The sequence below is a fragment of the Sceloporus undulatus genome, chromosome 5 (assembly GCF_019175285.1).
Source record: "Sceloporus undulatus isolate JIND9_A2432 ecotype Alabama chromosome 5, SceUnd_v1.1, whole genome shotgun sequence".
In the NCBI taxonomy this organism is placed as follows: Eukaryota; Metazoa; Chordata; class Lepidosauria; order Squamata; family Phrynosomatidae; genus Sceloporus; species Sceloporus undulatus.
This window is the reverse complement of record NC_056526.1, coordinates 82288432-82303621: the sequence shown is the minus strand read 5'-3', so window position 1 is coordinate 82303621 and position 15190 is coordinate 82288432. Positions and strand designations below refer to the sequence as shown.

Here is a 15190-nt window from a genome sequence, read left to right as displayed (position 1 = left end):
ACAAGTCCAACTACTGTAGTTGCTTAAGCACAGACCGAAGTATTCTTCAGTTGTCTGCCTCTAGCTACCAAACCCTGACAGTTCCATCAAAATCAACATTGTGACAATGAGCAAACGTAACATTGGGGCATTCTATGTGTAGTGTCAAGACCAGAAAACATAACCTTCTAGATTGAAATTAATTGGTTAAAAGGCCCATCTTTGAGGCTACAATTTTATTAGCACATTAAAAGGGTTAATTGCCATTTGGGATAATAAAAGTAACATTGGTTAAATAAATCATATACTTTGTTACAAAAGTACTGTTTTTATTTTATAAAACAAGAGATAAAAAAATTCTTTGGTTTCATGATAGTAAAAGATTATCAGGTATCTCACGAGTCTACAGGTTGTCTGCAAATTTATATTTCTTCCCCCCCTCCCCAGGTTTTCAATCCCACTTCCAATTATTAACAAGTGCTGTAAACTGCAACTTTCTGGCTGATGGCCTGCAAGAGGCTGCGAACGGTCTCTTCCAGCTGCACCACTTGTCTGGCTTTGTCTTCTAGGACTCTTTGATTTCTCTCATATGTGTCTTCTAATTCTGAAAGTGAAGGGGAACAAAGAAGTTAGGATACCTAACAGCAAATAGCAAGTGGGATAGAGAAAAGGTCAAGATTTATCTGAATACAAGTCTGGTCTCATGATATAAGCTGTTTGGCCTTATTAAAGAGAGAGAGATTTCTAATAAAAGAGAATCAGCTGGCTTTAACAGTGAATGTGTTGTGCCATGATGCTGTGGAAGTGGGGCTGGGAGGGGAGAAAGGAATATTCAGCTATAGTTGAGAACACATTGACCACTTCTGTATTGTGCTTTACCTTTCAGAAGCTGAAGTTTGCTGTTTGCTTGATCTAACAGTATTTTAGCTTCATTCTGTAATGCTTCTGCTTTCTTCCTGGCATCCGCAGACTCTTCTGTTTTCTTGGCAATTAAGTTTTCTACTGTTTTATATTTGTCGTTCACATCGTTGTCTAGTACCTGCAGTTTGAGAGTGATACACAAGGTGGCAGCTTCAGTCAGGATGCAGAAACTGAATGCATCCTTAAAGCAGTAAAAACTTTGACATCTTTACTTTTAATTATGACTACAGTGCAACTGGGATCTCCTAAACAGAGACTACATCTCCTCATAAGCTGAGGCCATGGAAAGGGATTTCTTTCAAAGGATTTCCAAGCATTCTTTCCATTTTCTTTTGACTTTATTTATCTCATTAGAAAGAAAAGTGATCAATTGTGGTTTGATGTAACCATCTTTTCAGATGAGTCACAGCTGGAAGAGTTAGGATGTTCATACTATTTTTGGAAGTGAAAAGACTGTTGGTGCTGTTTTCTTGACAGCAGTGGATTTACAATGAGAGAATAGATGAAGGTAACAAGAGCTCCCTCAAAAGGGAATTCCTCTTGCCACAGCTACTTTCAAACAGCAGTAAGCAAGTATCCTTTGTTTTATAAACAGATGAATTCCTCACAAAACACGGCTATCAGTTGCTTTATTTCAAAAGTTAAAATGAAAAAAAAAATCATGTGGCCTTTTTAATGTGGAAAAGCTTTTTAGATATATGTTCTAACATTTAAGAATGCATGCCAGCTACATAGTATTACTTACTCTGTACATTTATGTACAGAAAAATCTATCCTGATCTTCTGGCTGTTACATACCTTTCAACATATGTTTAACAGCTACTGAGGGCAGGGAACTGTCTGATTAAAAATAATAATTGTAAGCCGCCCTGAGAGCCATTAGGGCTGAAGGGCGGGCTATAAATACCTAAATAAATAAATAATATAATAAAATTCAAGAACAGTAATAATAACATGATAAATGCAGAGAGATGCAGCAGACAAACATTATATACAACTCAGCCTTCTTTAGAAGGAAACCAGTGTAGTTTACATGAGCCCTGGTCTTGCATCATCCATGCCTGCTAGCAGAAAATTTGAAATTGCAAGAATATTTCATAAAAACAACAAGCTCTCTGAATCCATTACTCTTCATTTGAAACAATAAAACACAACTAAAAAAAAATTTTTTTTGGAGGTTCATAGAATGTAGTAGACCAAACATTCACATCTTTCAATTTCCATCAAGTAAGAATAACAGTGGAGACATTATTTATTAGCTCTTCTCTTTCCATCATGTTCTCAATAAGGCTCCTCACTTTACTATGGGCATACACTTGCAAAATTATTTAAAACCATATCGCAGATGGCTCTCCCACTTGGAAGAATCTAGAGGACCCTCACCTCATAACTTCAGCCCCAATGTGTTGAGGGCAGAAGGGCTGCGCTATGGGTAAGATGGAGGGAGATAGAGCTAGTGACAATGTCAAAACTATAGCTTCTTTGGTTAACTGAAACCAGAGTCATTCAATCTATGTGCAGCTCATCTACACCACACCACTAGGGGCTTCCTATGTAAGCTATTGTGTAAAAAGTCATTGCAGTGCAACAACTGGGAAGAGGATCTAGCTGCCAAGAAAGCCCACACTCATTTCTGTTGAACTGTGAGAAATGCACCCTTTGTACCAGTGTTAATTGACGGAATGTTAGAATTATAGATATTTTTGTATCTTGAATGGATCTAACACATAACAAGCATATATAGATGGGTGATCTACCTAACACAACAAAACCATTATAGTCCTTCTATTTAAAAGTGCTGATATATTTAGCTAAGCCTGACTTTATTTTACACATCAGTGCATAAATTTAATAGGTCATACCATTTCCTCATAGGCTACTGACTATTGAAATGAGAAGAATCCTGAGGGTTCAAAGCAAAGGCCTATGTTTTTACCAGGGAATATCCCTTAATTTTTCAGGTACAAACACCCATTTCAAAGGGAGCGACTTACCTTTTTAACATCAGTGGTGGTTTGATTCACAGCAGCAATGGTTTCTTCAGTCACTCTAATGTCCTCCGTGTTTGTAGCAGCCTTTTGTCTGAGCAATTCCACATTCTTTTCCAGTTCAGCAATACGCAAAGTAGCATTGTTCAAAGATTCTTCTGATGCGGTAGTTTCAGATTCAAGCTAATAAGTTATCAATGAGAAGGACACACACACTTGTTCTGAAACTACAGTGAGTTTTAAAGGATATACTTATCCAGTTTAAGCAATGAATGTTTCCCAAACTTTAAAAAAACACCTCTTAACACACAATTTCTTTCTGTATTAGGATAGACCAATGCTTCTCTTTTTTTCCTAGCCTTCATAATCACTTAGGATTCCTAGTTCCGTATCATCTCTGGCCCTGAAGTTTCCAGGCCAAAACATGAGATGTCAATCAAACACCACAAACAGATAAAATGTTTTCCTGTTTGAAAATGAAGATAGAAATCTTAGCTAAAAGGCCTGCTCTCTTCACAAAATGGAATGTGGATATTATTCTTTTTCACTTGCTTCAGAGTGATGGGATAAGGGAACTTTTCATCTAGCCTACTTGCTTCTAGCCAGAAATAAGCATGCAGAGAAGAGTTGTGGGAGCGCCCTGATGCCATAATGGGAGTAAGGTGAAAGATAACTAAGCAAATACACGGACCCCCCCCCCTTCCCGGCAACAAATCTTTGCAAATCTATTAAGCCTTACAAATTGTAGCAAGCTACTGTACCAGCTAATCTGGAGAGCAGCACACTGCCCTTTTTGCTTGCCTGGAGCTGAGCCTGCCAATTGTACCCTTGTCTCCTTCATGGAAATAACCAATGAAAACGAGACTGGCAATATATTTCTCTCTCCCAGTTCATATGGATTCAATTCACACTGCTGTAAAGATGACCCATTCCTTCTCTGGGATGGTGGGAAGTATGTACTAGTCTTTATGAAAAAGTAAGGGTCAGTAAAGACCTAATATTAGAAAAGGAACCCTGTCTGGTAGCTTTGGTGTTATGGGAATTCAATGCAGCAGTACAGCAATATAATGTGCCACTCTTCAAACTGAACTCAGTACTAGTAGTTTCTCTACCCTTTGGCTGCTAATGATTAAGATCACGTTCTGTGTGGTCTCTGTGCCTCATACAACTAGGCTCAGTGCAGGCAAATATAACAAATAATGCTCCAGAGAACAGACACTCACAATGGCTAATAATAAAGTTAATTGAGTGAAGCATATGATTATTGTACAGATAGTTGGTGCTGCCCTCCAGTACTGCCAATCCACTATAACACATTAGTTATGATAAAGAGAATTGCCAGACATTCCTACAGTTTGCATGTCTGAGTTTGTAAGCAAGGGAAATGCAGATTAATTGTGTATATTATTCCAACACACACTCTGGTATCATGCTGGAAATGGGAACTGCCTTGGGAGTACTATGTCCACAATTCAATGGTTTAACTGATTGTTTCCAAAACATTCAGATAACCAAAACTTACAGAGGTAAGAAGGTCTTGTGTTCCTTGGATATCTTCATCTGCTAGTTTGAGTGCTTTTTCAGCAGCTGTTTGGGCTTTTTCAGTTTCTTCCAGAGCCTCTTTCACCATGTCTGCGGTGACTTTAACATCTGTTGCACTTTTACTAGTTAACAGAAATTAACAACACCAAATCATATTGAAAATTCTCTCTGAAAACAAGGGGATTTCCCCCCATTAAAAAACCTGGAATGAACTAAATTTGTTCTTTGTGTCTATGCCTAGAACAGTATAGAGAATGAGCATTCCTATTCTGGAAATCCGAAAGCCGCCAAAACGCAAAACTTTCTAAGCACTTACATGACACTTTGGGGCTTCAATTTTTAACTATTTTGGATTTGGATTTTGCAATACTACTAGCATAGTAGGTACCTGTACTGTATTTGCGAGGCTGGATAGACAACAGGATCTGTGAACCTGGGAATCCAAGAGTAGTGCTTGGCATGAATCCACATCTACCATTTCACAGATCCCTGTATGGTTCTCCAGCCTCATGTATACAGTACATGTACATGCTATGCAACTTGTACAGCTGCCATCCATTTTTGCAGGGGATCCATTCCAGACCCCCCCCCCCACGAAAACTAGAACCATTAATATTCAAGCCCCATTGGTTTGAATAGTGGTATATGCCCCATTTTGTCCTCCTCCATTAGCCACTCTGAATAAACGAGGGATGAGGATCCCAAGTCCGTGAAAATGGAGGGGTAACAGGATTGGAGCATGACTTTGGTGCGGCATCCGGACTCTTAGGACTCATGCATCATTTAAACTGCATACCTGCAAAGTGACCCGAAGCAGCTTTATGTTGGCCTGTCTGTATGGGCCCTAAATAAGGAAGCCAAAATAACACACTTCTTAATCCAACCAGAAATAAGGTAGGAATTCTGGCTGAAAGTGGAGAATGATTACCCCTAGAAGCATCCAGGGGAAGCTGTTCATCTCCAAAAGAAGACACATTTTTCAAAACGAGATGCGAATCTCCATTCATTTGTGATTTGGAAAAAATGAAGAGAAAAAGGCTACCTCCCATGCCAGGTGTCCAGAGAACAAAAGTGTTTCCTGGAGCCTGTCCACCCTTGATTGCCAAACTCTTTTACTCAAGCATTTAAGAAAAACACAACGAAGGATGACTGCCTGGAATCTGCTGTCCTATCTAGATAGAATCATGGAACCCTTACAAAGATCCGACTGGTGTTAGCTGAGCTCTTCAGGGTGAACTGGCTTTGGATCAGTAAGAAAATCTACTGAGCTTTGTAGAATACTACACAAATATTCAATATAATGGAAAACACCTGAGAATTGTCTGTGTGGAACACAGACACAACTGAAAACTGGGAAGCAGAACCTGGTGCCCTTTTCACAGTGCACAACTGTATCACTGAAATGCCACTTTAACTGATTCCACTCTAAATTTCTGGAATTTGCAGTTGCATGAGGCATTTAGAGTTCTCAACCAGAGCATTCTAATGCCTCACCAAACTACAAACCTGCAGGATTCCACAGGATGCCATCATAGCAGTTAAAGTGGAATCACAGTTCTATAATTGTGTAATGTGAAAGGGGCCCTGGTGCTGGAGCTCCAGCATGGAACATCTGCTCCAAAGAGATGATGTTCCATCCCAAAGTAATCTCCGGAAAAGAGTCTTTGGTGAGACTGCTGGTATAAAAGAAGATGCCATTAAGGTGGTACCTGGCCTTTTTTGCTTCATCTAACAGTGCTTTTGCCCTTGCTATATCTCCAGCACTCTGCTGTAGGACTGTCTCAACATCAGAAAGACTCTCCACTCGATCACGAATACTGTTTGCCAATGTCTGTAACTGCTCGGGTGTGCTGGGCATCTCCATATTGAGCACTTCATTAGCCACTGCCTCAATGCTGTCCAGGTCAGCGCTGTCTTCTGTTAAGAAGGTGAATATAAACAATGAGCACAACAATTAAAAACTGGATGGGTTCCATTCCATTATTTAAATAAATAAATAAATCCATATGCCATTGAAAAATGGCAAAGCAACACAATATGCAAGAAATAGAAGTCTGTGGTGGCACTAATTTAACATAAAAATTTGACTCATTTCAGAGGCGAAGTAAAAATCATTTCCACGTCACATTCAGCTTGCTTCAGCATCTGATTAATGAATTGATTACAGAATCCAGGAGTTGGTGAAAGGATTGTGCTCTATCTGTATGTGATTCGGTGAAGAATTTGAGAGAGAACATTAAGCGGAAGATCTCTGTTAAGGGTTATATAATAATCTCTCCCCCTGTACATATGCACAATGGTGCTATAAAATAGCCACACAACAGAGTAACCCAGGGATCTATATTCATTTGTGCAGCACTGCAATTCACTAGCAAGGCAATGTTGCACAACTAAGAAGTATCACTCTAAGCATAGGATCTCAACCAAACTATGGACATTTGCTGCATGGTTTTTTAATTGTGTTGTGTCAACCCAGGCCCAACTGCTGTCCTGGTTTATTTCTCCCGTAACAAATGAAATCCATAAGCAAACCTAAAAAACAAACCATGAATTCTGTTTCTAATTTGCTGGCAGATGAACAAACTAGAGTGGTGGCTGTACCAAACACAAGAAACCATGGAGCAAAGTTCTGGGCTTAGTTTAGCCAAGTGAGAGTGAGCAAGAAGCATGCACACAGATGCTCCTTTTCTGTTCTCATGGATCCTACACTTTCTAGATGAGTGAATGGGCAAAGGTGCAATTAGTTCAAAACTACAGAAGTGAGAGAAGCTGAAGATCACAAATTTGGTTGAAAATCTTACTCTTTCTCCTTCAGCCCTTTAGTAAAAATTCAATACTTTTCAGTATTAATGGGTCAAATATAGAAAGGAGACAGTCATAAAAGATGCAAAAGAAGCTTAGCCAAATTTGAACAGTTCTTACTCATCAGAAATTCTCTGATCTGTTTAATCAGATTCCTCAGATCTTCATTGCTCCTGTCCACTTGTTCTTTGGTGGCATTCGTTTTTAACAAAACTTCCTGTGCATTTTGTTTTGCTTCATCGGCTCGCTGTTTTGCTTCTGAGACCTACGTGAAGTAAGTGGGACATTATTTTCAATTTATAACAGATCCAATTTGAAATGCTAAAGAAACCATCCTACCCAGGAAAACATACCCCAAATTAGTTGAAGTTTTGAGAAAGAGACACTCAGAAAAGCCAGAACACATGCTTAAAATGATGTAGGCATCTACAATGACTTCAACAATCTTTTAAACAAGTCAGGGTACTATTGTGAAGCTCATGCAAGGGAATAATCTGTGTAAGCCAGGTCTTTTTATGAGGGAACTTAGCAGGATCATGCAACTGGAAAGAAGCAATTATATAGGATAAAACATTTTGTGTAGGCATGCATAATCCAGTGATTAACTTGTTTTCATTAACGTTTGAGCCCTAATTGTTACCATTTTCGAAAGCTGCTCAACCTCAGCCAAAGCACTGAGGATGTCCCTGTCGAAATCCATAGCTTTTTGCCAGGTATTGTGGGCCACCGTAACCAATCCATCACAGTCTGGCCCTCCGCATTTCATTTTCCCATCTTCAGTTCGACAGTTTAGGCCACCACATTTTGAATCATCACAGGAAGCCCCAGGGGCAGTTCCACATGTCTGCACCAGACAGGATTAGGCAAAGGAAAGGGTCAGAGGTTATCGCTCTCTCAAAACATGATCAAAGGCCAGCTCTTTAAAATACGGTCTTCAGCACAGAGCTCTATCATCATGAACTCAGGCTGCTAGTAATTGCAACTTGGAAACTTTTCAGAGCTCCCCCTCAGAAAGCAAAGGTTTATGAGACACGTTTAGTTCACAGGAAACTGGGACTAGGGAAATGATTTTGTAACATGGGTGTCTAACTGTGTTGTGTGGTAGCCCCTTGGGGGTCTTTCACACAACCATTGTTCAGTCAGCTGTCTATTCATCATGGCAGCCAGAGAGCTGAAGCAAAATTGGAAAACAGCCTGATGCTGAACACTGCATTCTCTCTCTTTTTTAAAAATAAATAAATAAATAAGGCTTTCTCCCCAATGCAAAATTACACTTCCATTTTTTTTTAAATAGCAAAGCCTTCAATTCAGAGAGGGAATGCAGTGTATGTTTCCTCAAAAGATAAAGCTATGGCAAGCCATATTTTTCCTCAAATAGATCCACAGTAACATATTTTGGGGCAGGGCATTATCTCTTGGAATTGTGGTTTGATCATTGGACTATTACTCTAGAAACCAGGGTTCAAATCCCCACTCAGCCAAGGAGACCCACTGAGTGACCTTGGGTAAGTCACAAGCCTCAGAAACTCCATGATAGGGTTGTCCTGGAGGCCCATAAGCAGCATGTGAACAAAACAGCACTTTCTCGAGAGGCATATGTTATTCCACCGTTCCATGTAAATACAGCATTTCTCACTACATTCTTGTTTTCCACACCCTGCTATTGCAGCACCACTTTTCATTTTTTAAAATTCAACAGCTATTGGAGAATCTGCTATCTACCTTCTCAGCCACATCCGCAAGATCTAGACTCTGGAGTTTGCCTGCAAGTTCATCCAAGAGCCGGGACTGCTCCTCTTGCTTAGCCTTGAAGGTTGCCTCTGTTTCATTGATCAAGCTTTCAATTTCTAGTCGCATTTCAGCCGATTGCTCTACAACACTGCCGGGAAGAAGAGCTGAGGCATTGGCTTGTTTTTCTGCATCCAAGGACTTTTGGAAATATTTAGTGATGCTATCCAAAGCACCTGGGGGCAGGTGGGGGGAGAGAATTGTTGAGTATTCACAGCTCACCTCCAGACAGACAACATCAGTGAACACTGCAGACTATATGAATGGACAGGAAAACCAGCCATGACAGTTTGCTCTTCCACAAAACTATATAGAAAATATTAGTAGCATTCTTGACCGTGGTTATTCTGTATACTAAATTTGATCCACAAATCACATATGGTGTGTCCTTACCATTCACATTTATCTTATAGAAACTTTGTGCAGATGTTAGCAGGGTGTGTAAACCTAAAGTGTGTTAGGTGAAGTTCAGCTTTTGGGCCATAGCTCAACAGAGCACATGGTTTGTTTTGAGGAGGTCAGGATTCCATCCCTCACATTTCCAATTCAAAAATCACAGGTAGCAATGCTAGGAGAAGCCCTTAGCTGGGATACAAGAAATCCATTGCCAAGCAGATAGACAGTACTGGATGAGATAATCAATCACCTGTCATACAATATAAGACAGCTTTACATATGCAGGTGGAATTAAATTACTCTGAATGATTACTGATTTGTTGTCAGTTGGCCTATACATGCATGCAAGGAGCATATCCCTGTATGATGAAGGATCATGTATACAGAACTGCCATGAATGTGGGTCTTTTCTTTACTACAGCAGCCAGTGCTATGTGCATGCCTATCATCTGTTTCAAATGGGGAACCAGGCAGGATCAATAAATTCCATGTTCCACCTTCCCTATCAAGTACAATTACAACTTTTTAAAGAGGGTACCACATCATAGTCCTGGATGTACTGTGCAAACATTTGCGTTGTGGCCTTTGTATCTGTATTTCTCACAGGAAATATGGTAGATATAGTAGATATGTTTTCAACAGTACACAGAGCTAAGAAAGGTAAAAGCCATGCCCAGAATGACAAATGTTTAGTAAGCATGAAAAGACTGGCACAATGTGAAAATGTGAATAAGTGACCCAGTGTATTAATATGACTGCCTATGCTCGAGCCCCATAGGAAATAATGGGGCATGTGGCGGTGCGGTGCGTATGTGTCATGGATGCACGCACCATTATTGTACTCCCCGTGCGGCTTCCGCATAAGCTGAAAGCTACGTAAAATGTGTCCACGTGTGGCGTGGGTGCATTATCCAACATTATATCAAGATTATTACCAAATTGTCTGTGGTTTTGCACTACAGTAACCATGATATTGGATAAATGATCAATGTTTGCTGAGGCCTGATGGGAGTTGTATTCAATAAGATCTAAAAGGATGTAGGTTGCCCTAGATTCTAGGGTCCAGAAAACTGAAGGCACGATGCAACTATAGTTATGCTTCTTTAAATGCCATTCATTTCCCTGTAACAAATAAGCATTTGTTCCACTGAAGTCAATCGGCCTTAAACATGGCAGACTTGGGTTGGATTGTACTCTCCCAGCATTTCACAGATGAAAACTGGGACAGATGTGACCAAGCAACATCAGCAGGTGGACAAGATGGCAAAAGTTATTAATAAGGAAGAACACCCAAGTTACAAAAGCTGCAGCAGGTTTTTTGTTTTTGCCTGACTAGTGGAGGGCCCACTATACTTGTTTTTGCCTACTAGAAAAGGCAAGCTTCCTCTCCGCTCCCTGCTGCTGAGTTAATTGAGTGCAAATCACTTTTGCAATTTGAAACAAACCACTTTGCACTTTTGCAGCAATTAAAGTAAATTTAGGACAAAGAAGGAAAGTGGAAGGAGGAGAGATTGAACTGGGACATTTTAAAAGAAAGTGAAAAACTGGCAGGACAGGGTTAATTGAAACTATCCATGTAAAACTGGAGAGGATAGGGAGAGGGTATTATTAATTTAAACATACACTATGTGTATTTGTTTAGAATTTCCTCTCCTTTTGTTTTCTTAGCAAAACCAAAACCTATATGAAAGCAAAAATAAAATAAAATTAAAAAAAACAACAGTGAATCCCAGATATAAAAACTGACCCCGAACATCAGAAATTTTTATGAACTCCAGTTGTTCCACTAGTTCTTTCAGGACACTGTCTAGGCTCTTTGCATCTGCCTCGAGGGCACTCAGTTGAATGTCCGTGTTATTGCTTTCTGTTGACACCTTGGACAATTTTTCTTCAACTTCTGCTAGCTTTTCAGTAACATCTGCTGTTAGTTTCCTGTGAAGCAAACAGAACCTTAGTTTATTGAACTGAACAAAACGCTAACTGGCCTTGAATGAAAAAGAAAAAAATTAATCCAAATGCAAGGTTAATTGCTCCCCTCCCCAACAATGTGATATACTATTTTGTTACAATTGCCCTACTTTAAATACAGTTGGCCCTCCATATTTGCAGCTTTCACTTTTGTCAGTTTGATTATTCACAGATTTGATTTATATGTGCCCTCTAAAAATGTCTAGGTCCACCAGCATGACTCTGTTGGAAGTTTACCATACAATCACACTTGAGGACATACAGATTCTTTGAAAAAACACTTCTCTAGGCATACGTAGATCTTCCAGCACTATTCTACGGCCAGCGTCTGCCAGATGTTGACATCTGAACACAGAGATGTGCTGGAGGATGTAGAGATTCCTAGAAAGGGGTTCTCTCAGATAAATAACAAAACAAAACAGTTATTTCCAGTCCCCCCCTCCTCACTTTCATTTTCTCCACCCCTACCCCCAGCGAATGTGGAGGGCCCACTATACTAGTTTAGCAGAGATATACTAATGCTATCTAGACTCAAGGCAGCAAAAGGCTCAAATGCTTGTTTTGTGTGAGATTTATCTCAATCTGGATTCCAAAAGCCTGCTGTAATGCATTTGAACTTTGTCAGCCACATAGGTCAAAGGACTGACTCTTAGAATCCATACGTAGTTTCATATCTCAATGTGTTATTACAATTACTTTTTTTTCCAGACTAGTTCTGAGTGGGGTGAAGTTACACAATTGATTCTTTTCAAGGCTCTGCAAAACATGCAGGGAAAGAGACGTGATAATTTTCTATGGTACAGACACATTCCAAGTTGAATGACTTCACAAGAATGCAGATTCCTTTTTCTTTTATAGCTTTAATAATGCAAGCCTGTGTCTATTCAGGAGTAAGCTCCATTGAGTTCCATGGGGCTTACTCCCAAGTAGGCCAGTTTGTGTTCCATGGCACCTTTGCATATTTTCCTGGGAATGTATCTAAGAGTGCTTTGATGCTGGATAGAGATGGTTTGAAAGTTTAAAAAGATTACTTAAAGTATGATCTATGATAGTGCAAACAATTCTCAAATGTAATTGTAACTGTGTGCCTCAAGTCATTTCTGACTCAAGGCAACCCAAAGGCAAACCTACCATTGGGTTTTCTTGACACATTTTGTTCAGAGGGGCTTTGCCTTTACCCTTTTCTGTGGCAGAGACAGTGTGCTTTGCCCAAAGCCACCCAGTGAGGTTGAATGACTGAATGGGGATTCAAACCCTGTCTCCAGAGTTGTATTCCAAGGCTCAAACCACTACACCAGGTTGGCTCTCTAATAGGGGTGGCATAGATGATCCACCCAGATAGCATTTGAAAATAGTTATTCCACTTGGCTAATTTATGCATGAGTTGCTTGGAAGCAATTAGAGGATAAGAGTGCCAAATTCAAAGGCATGGCAAGTCCTTTGAAACAACAATTAGGCAAGTCTGTAGCAGAATGCCAAGCCCTAGATGTTGAAACTTTTTTTTTCAGGCTGCATTTTTTTTCTCTTTTGAAATCCAGAGAAAGCATCACTATTCTTCAGAACAAACAAGGTACGAATTAAGGTGGGTATAATATATATCTAGATACCTTTCAACACTATTTCATTCTGACATTAGAAGTATCCAACTGCAGTGCTCCAGAAATATTGGATTTGCTTGTAAACCTAATGGAAGGTTCCTTAATGAAAATATCTCAAATGGTGAAAAGCGGCTTGCCCAGAGCTTTGGAATGTTAGAAGCATAGAATGACAGAGTTGGAAGAGACAAGGGCCATCCAATCCAATCCCTTGCCATGCAGGAACTCTCAATCAAAGCACACCTGACAGATGGCCATTCGGAAGTTTAAAGACCTCTGAAGGGAGACTCCACCACACTCCAAGGAAGCATGTTCCACTGTCGAACAGCCCTTACTCTCAGGAAGTTCCTCTAATATTGAGGTGAAATCTCTTTTCCTGTAGCTTGCATCAATTGTTCTGGGTCTTGTTCTCTGGAGCAGCAGAAGACAAGCTTGCTCCCTCCTCAGTATGACATCCCTTCAAATATTTAAACAGGGCTATCATATAACCTCTTAACTTTCTCTTTTCCAGGCTAAACATCCCCAGCTCCCTAAGTTGTTCCTCATAGGACATGGTTTCCAGACCGTTCACCATTTTAGTTACCCTCCTTTGGGCATGCTCCAGTTTCTCAATTGTGTGCCCAGAACTGGACACAATATTCTGACCAAAACAGAATAGAATGGCACTATTACTTCCCTTGATCTAGAGACTATACTTCTATTGATGGTGAACATGTAGTCCAGCAAAGTAAAATTTCTAAACCAACCATGACTAATCTCCATCTGTGGTATGATGCAGGGCTATGTTCAGGTCAGTTGGGGCCACCATAGGGAACCAAAGGGGCTTCCCCATGAGAATTGTGTTTTCATAGGACTTTCTGCACTGGTGTTCTGTGACAGAAGAAAGGGTTCCCCTACTGAGGAAACCACCATGCTAGGATATAAGAATATTACAGTGTTTTCACCTTTAACGTTAAATGTCATCACTGTATATGCAGCATAATGATAAAATAATGTGTCTGTGTGTCACTTCAAATCTTTTGAGTTAGAGCAACTCCATGATTTTCATAAGATTTTCTTAAGCAAATAATTACTCAGAGGTGTTTTGATAGTACCTTTCTCTGTAAACCTAATGGAAGGTTCCTTAATGGTTCTCTGTAAAGCTAATGGAAAGTTCCACACTTATTCTCTCCGATAAAATTTGTTGGGGGAGGGTCTGATATTTGTAAAGTTGAAGGCTTTCATGGCCGGCATCCATAGTTTTTTGTGGGTTTTTCGGGCTATTTGGCCATGTTCTAGCAGAGTTTCTTCTTGATGTTTTGCCAGCATCTGTGGCTGGCATCTGATATTTGTTGGAGATCTCCCATCCAAGGACTAACTGGGGAAACCCTGCTTAGCTTCCAAGATCAGACCAGATCAGGTATCTTTAGTGTAATATTAGACAGGATTTAAATCAAACAACACTATTTATTTACTTATTTAAAAAGAAATTAAAATACACCATTTAAAATAACTATTCATTGCCTTGTTAATCTCTTGAGAACAAGGCTTGGGGGCTCATAAGCAAACAGTTAGTTTCCAGGAACATGCAAGAAAGTCAGCTAATTATATGAACTGGCATCTTCATGAGCAGAGTAAACATACAGATGCTAACATTGCAGAACGGCAGAATTATGGAAGCTAATACTTCAGTTTGCAGTCACATGTCAAATGTGACCCTTACACAAAAGTGTCAGTTCATACAACTTGTACCGCCACTTTGATCTGAATTGGAAAAGCGGGATAGAAATAAACTATTATTATTATTATTATTATTATTATTATTACCCTTTCACAAATTATAACGTAAGAGCTGATAAGTATGTGAACAAGGCCCAGTAGACAGAAAACAGAAGGGAGAGTCTAATATCTAGTAATGGTTTGTGCAAACCCAACAGGTCGTTATTTTCTTTAGATGGGACTAGCCTCAGCTGGAAAAGTACAGAAGTTGTTGAGTTGTATAGAAAACTTGTACAGTCATCCATCAACAGCAGTTACCTAATTTCTCTCTCAAATGACTGCTCAGTTGCAATTGCAGAAACATAAATAACTGGTGGTATCAACAGATCAAATCAGTTTTGTCATTTTGGCTTCTTTGAATGGAGTAACGGGAAAGACTGATATGCTAAAGGCTAAATATTTCAAGCACCTAATTTCTCATCCTGTATAAACAGATATGTTGTCTTACATCCC

The 15190-nt window shown here is 39.7% G+C and overlaps 1 protein-coding gene across 3 annotated transcripts in view; it reads right to left on the bottom strand.

Annotated features, from left to right (window-relative positions):
- Positions 1-287: 287 nt before the first annotated feature.
- LAMB1 (laminin subunit beta 1) overlaps positions 288-15190 on the bottom strand; it is a 64651-nt gene continuing 49748 nt past the window's right edge. For 2 of the 3 annotated variants that reach the window (XM_042468148.1, XM_042468149.1), the window contains 9 exons: positions 11164-11348; positions 8955-9196; positions 7873-8076; positions 7353-7497; positions 6140-6347; positions 4411-4552; positions 2895-3071; positions 859-1018; positions 288-583 (listed from right to left, as the gene is read on the bottom strand). In XM_042468148.1, coding sequence (XP_042324082.1) covers positions 450-583; positions 859-1018; positions 2895-3071; positions 4411-4552; positions 6140-6347; positions 7353-7497; positions 7873-8076; positions 8955-9196; positions 11164-11348 — 1597 coding nt within the window. In that variant the 3' untranslated portion in view covers positions 288-449. The other variant, XM_042468150.1, reaches the window with a different exon arrangement.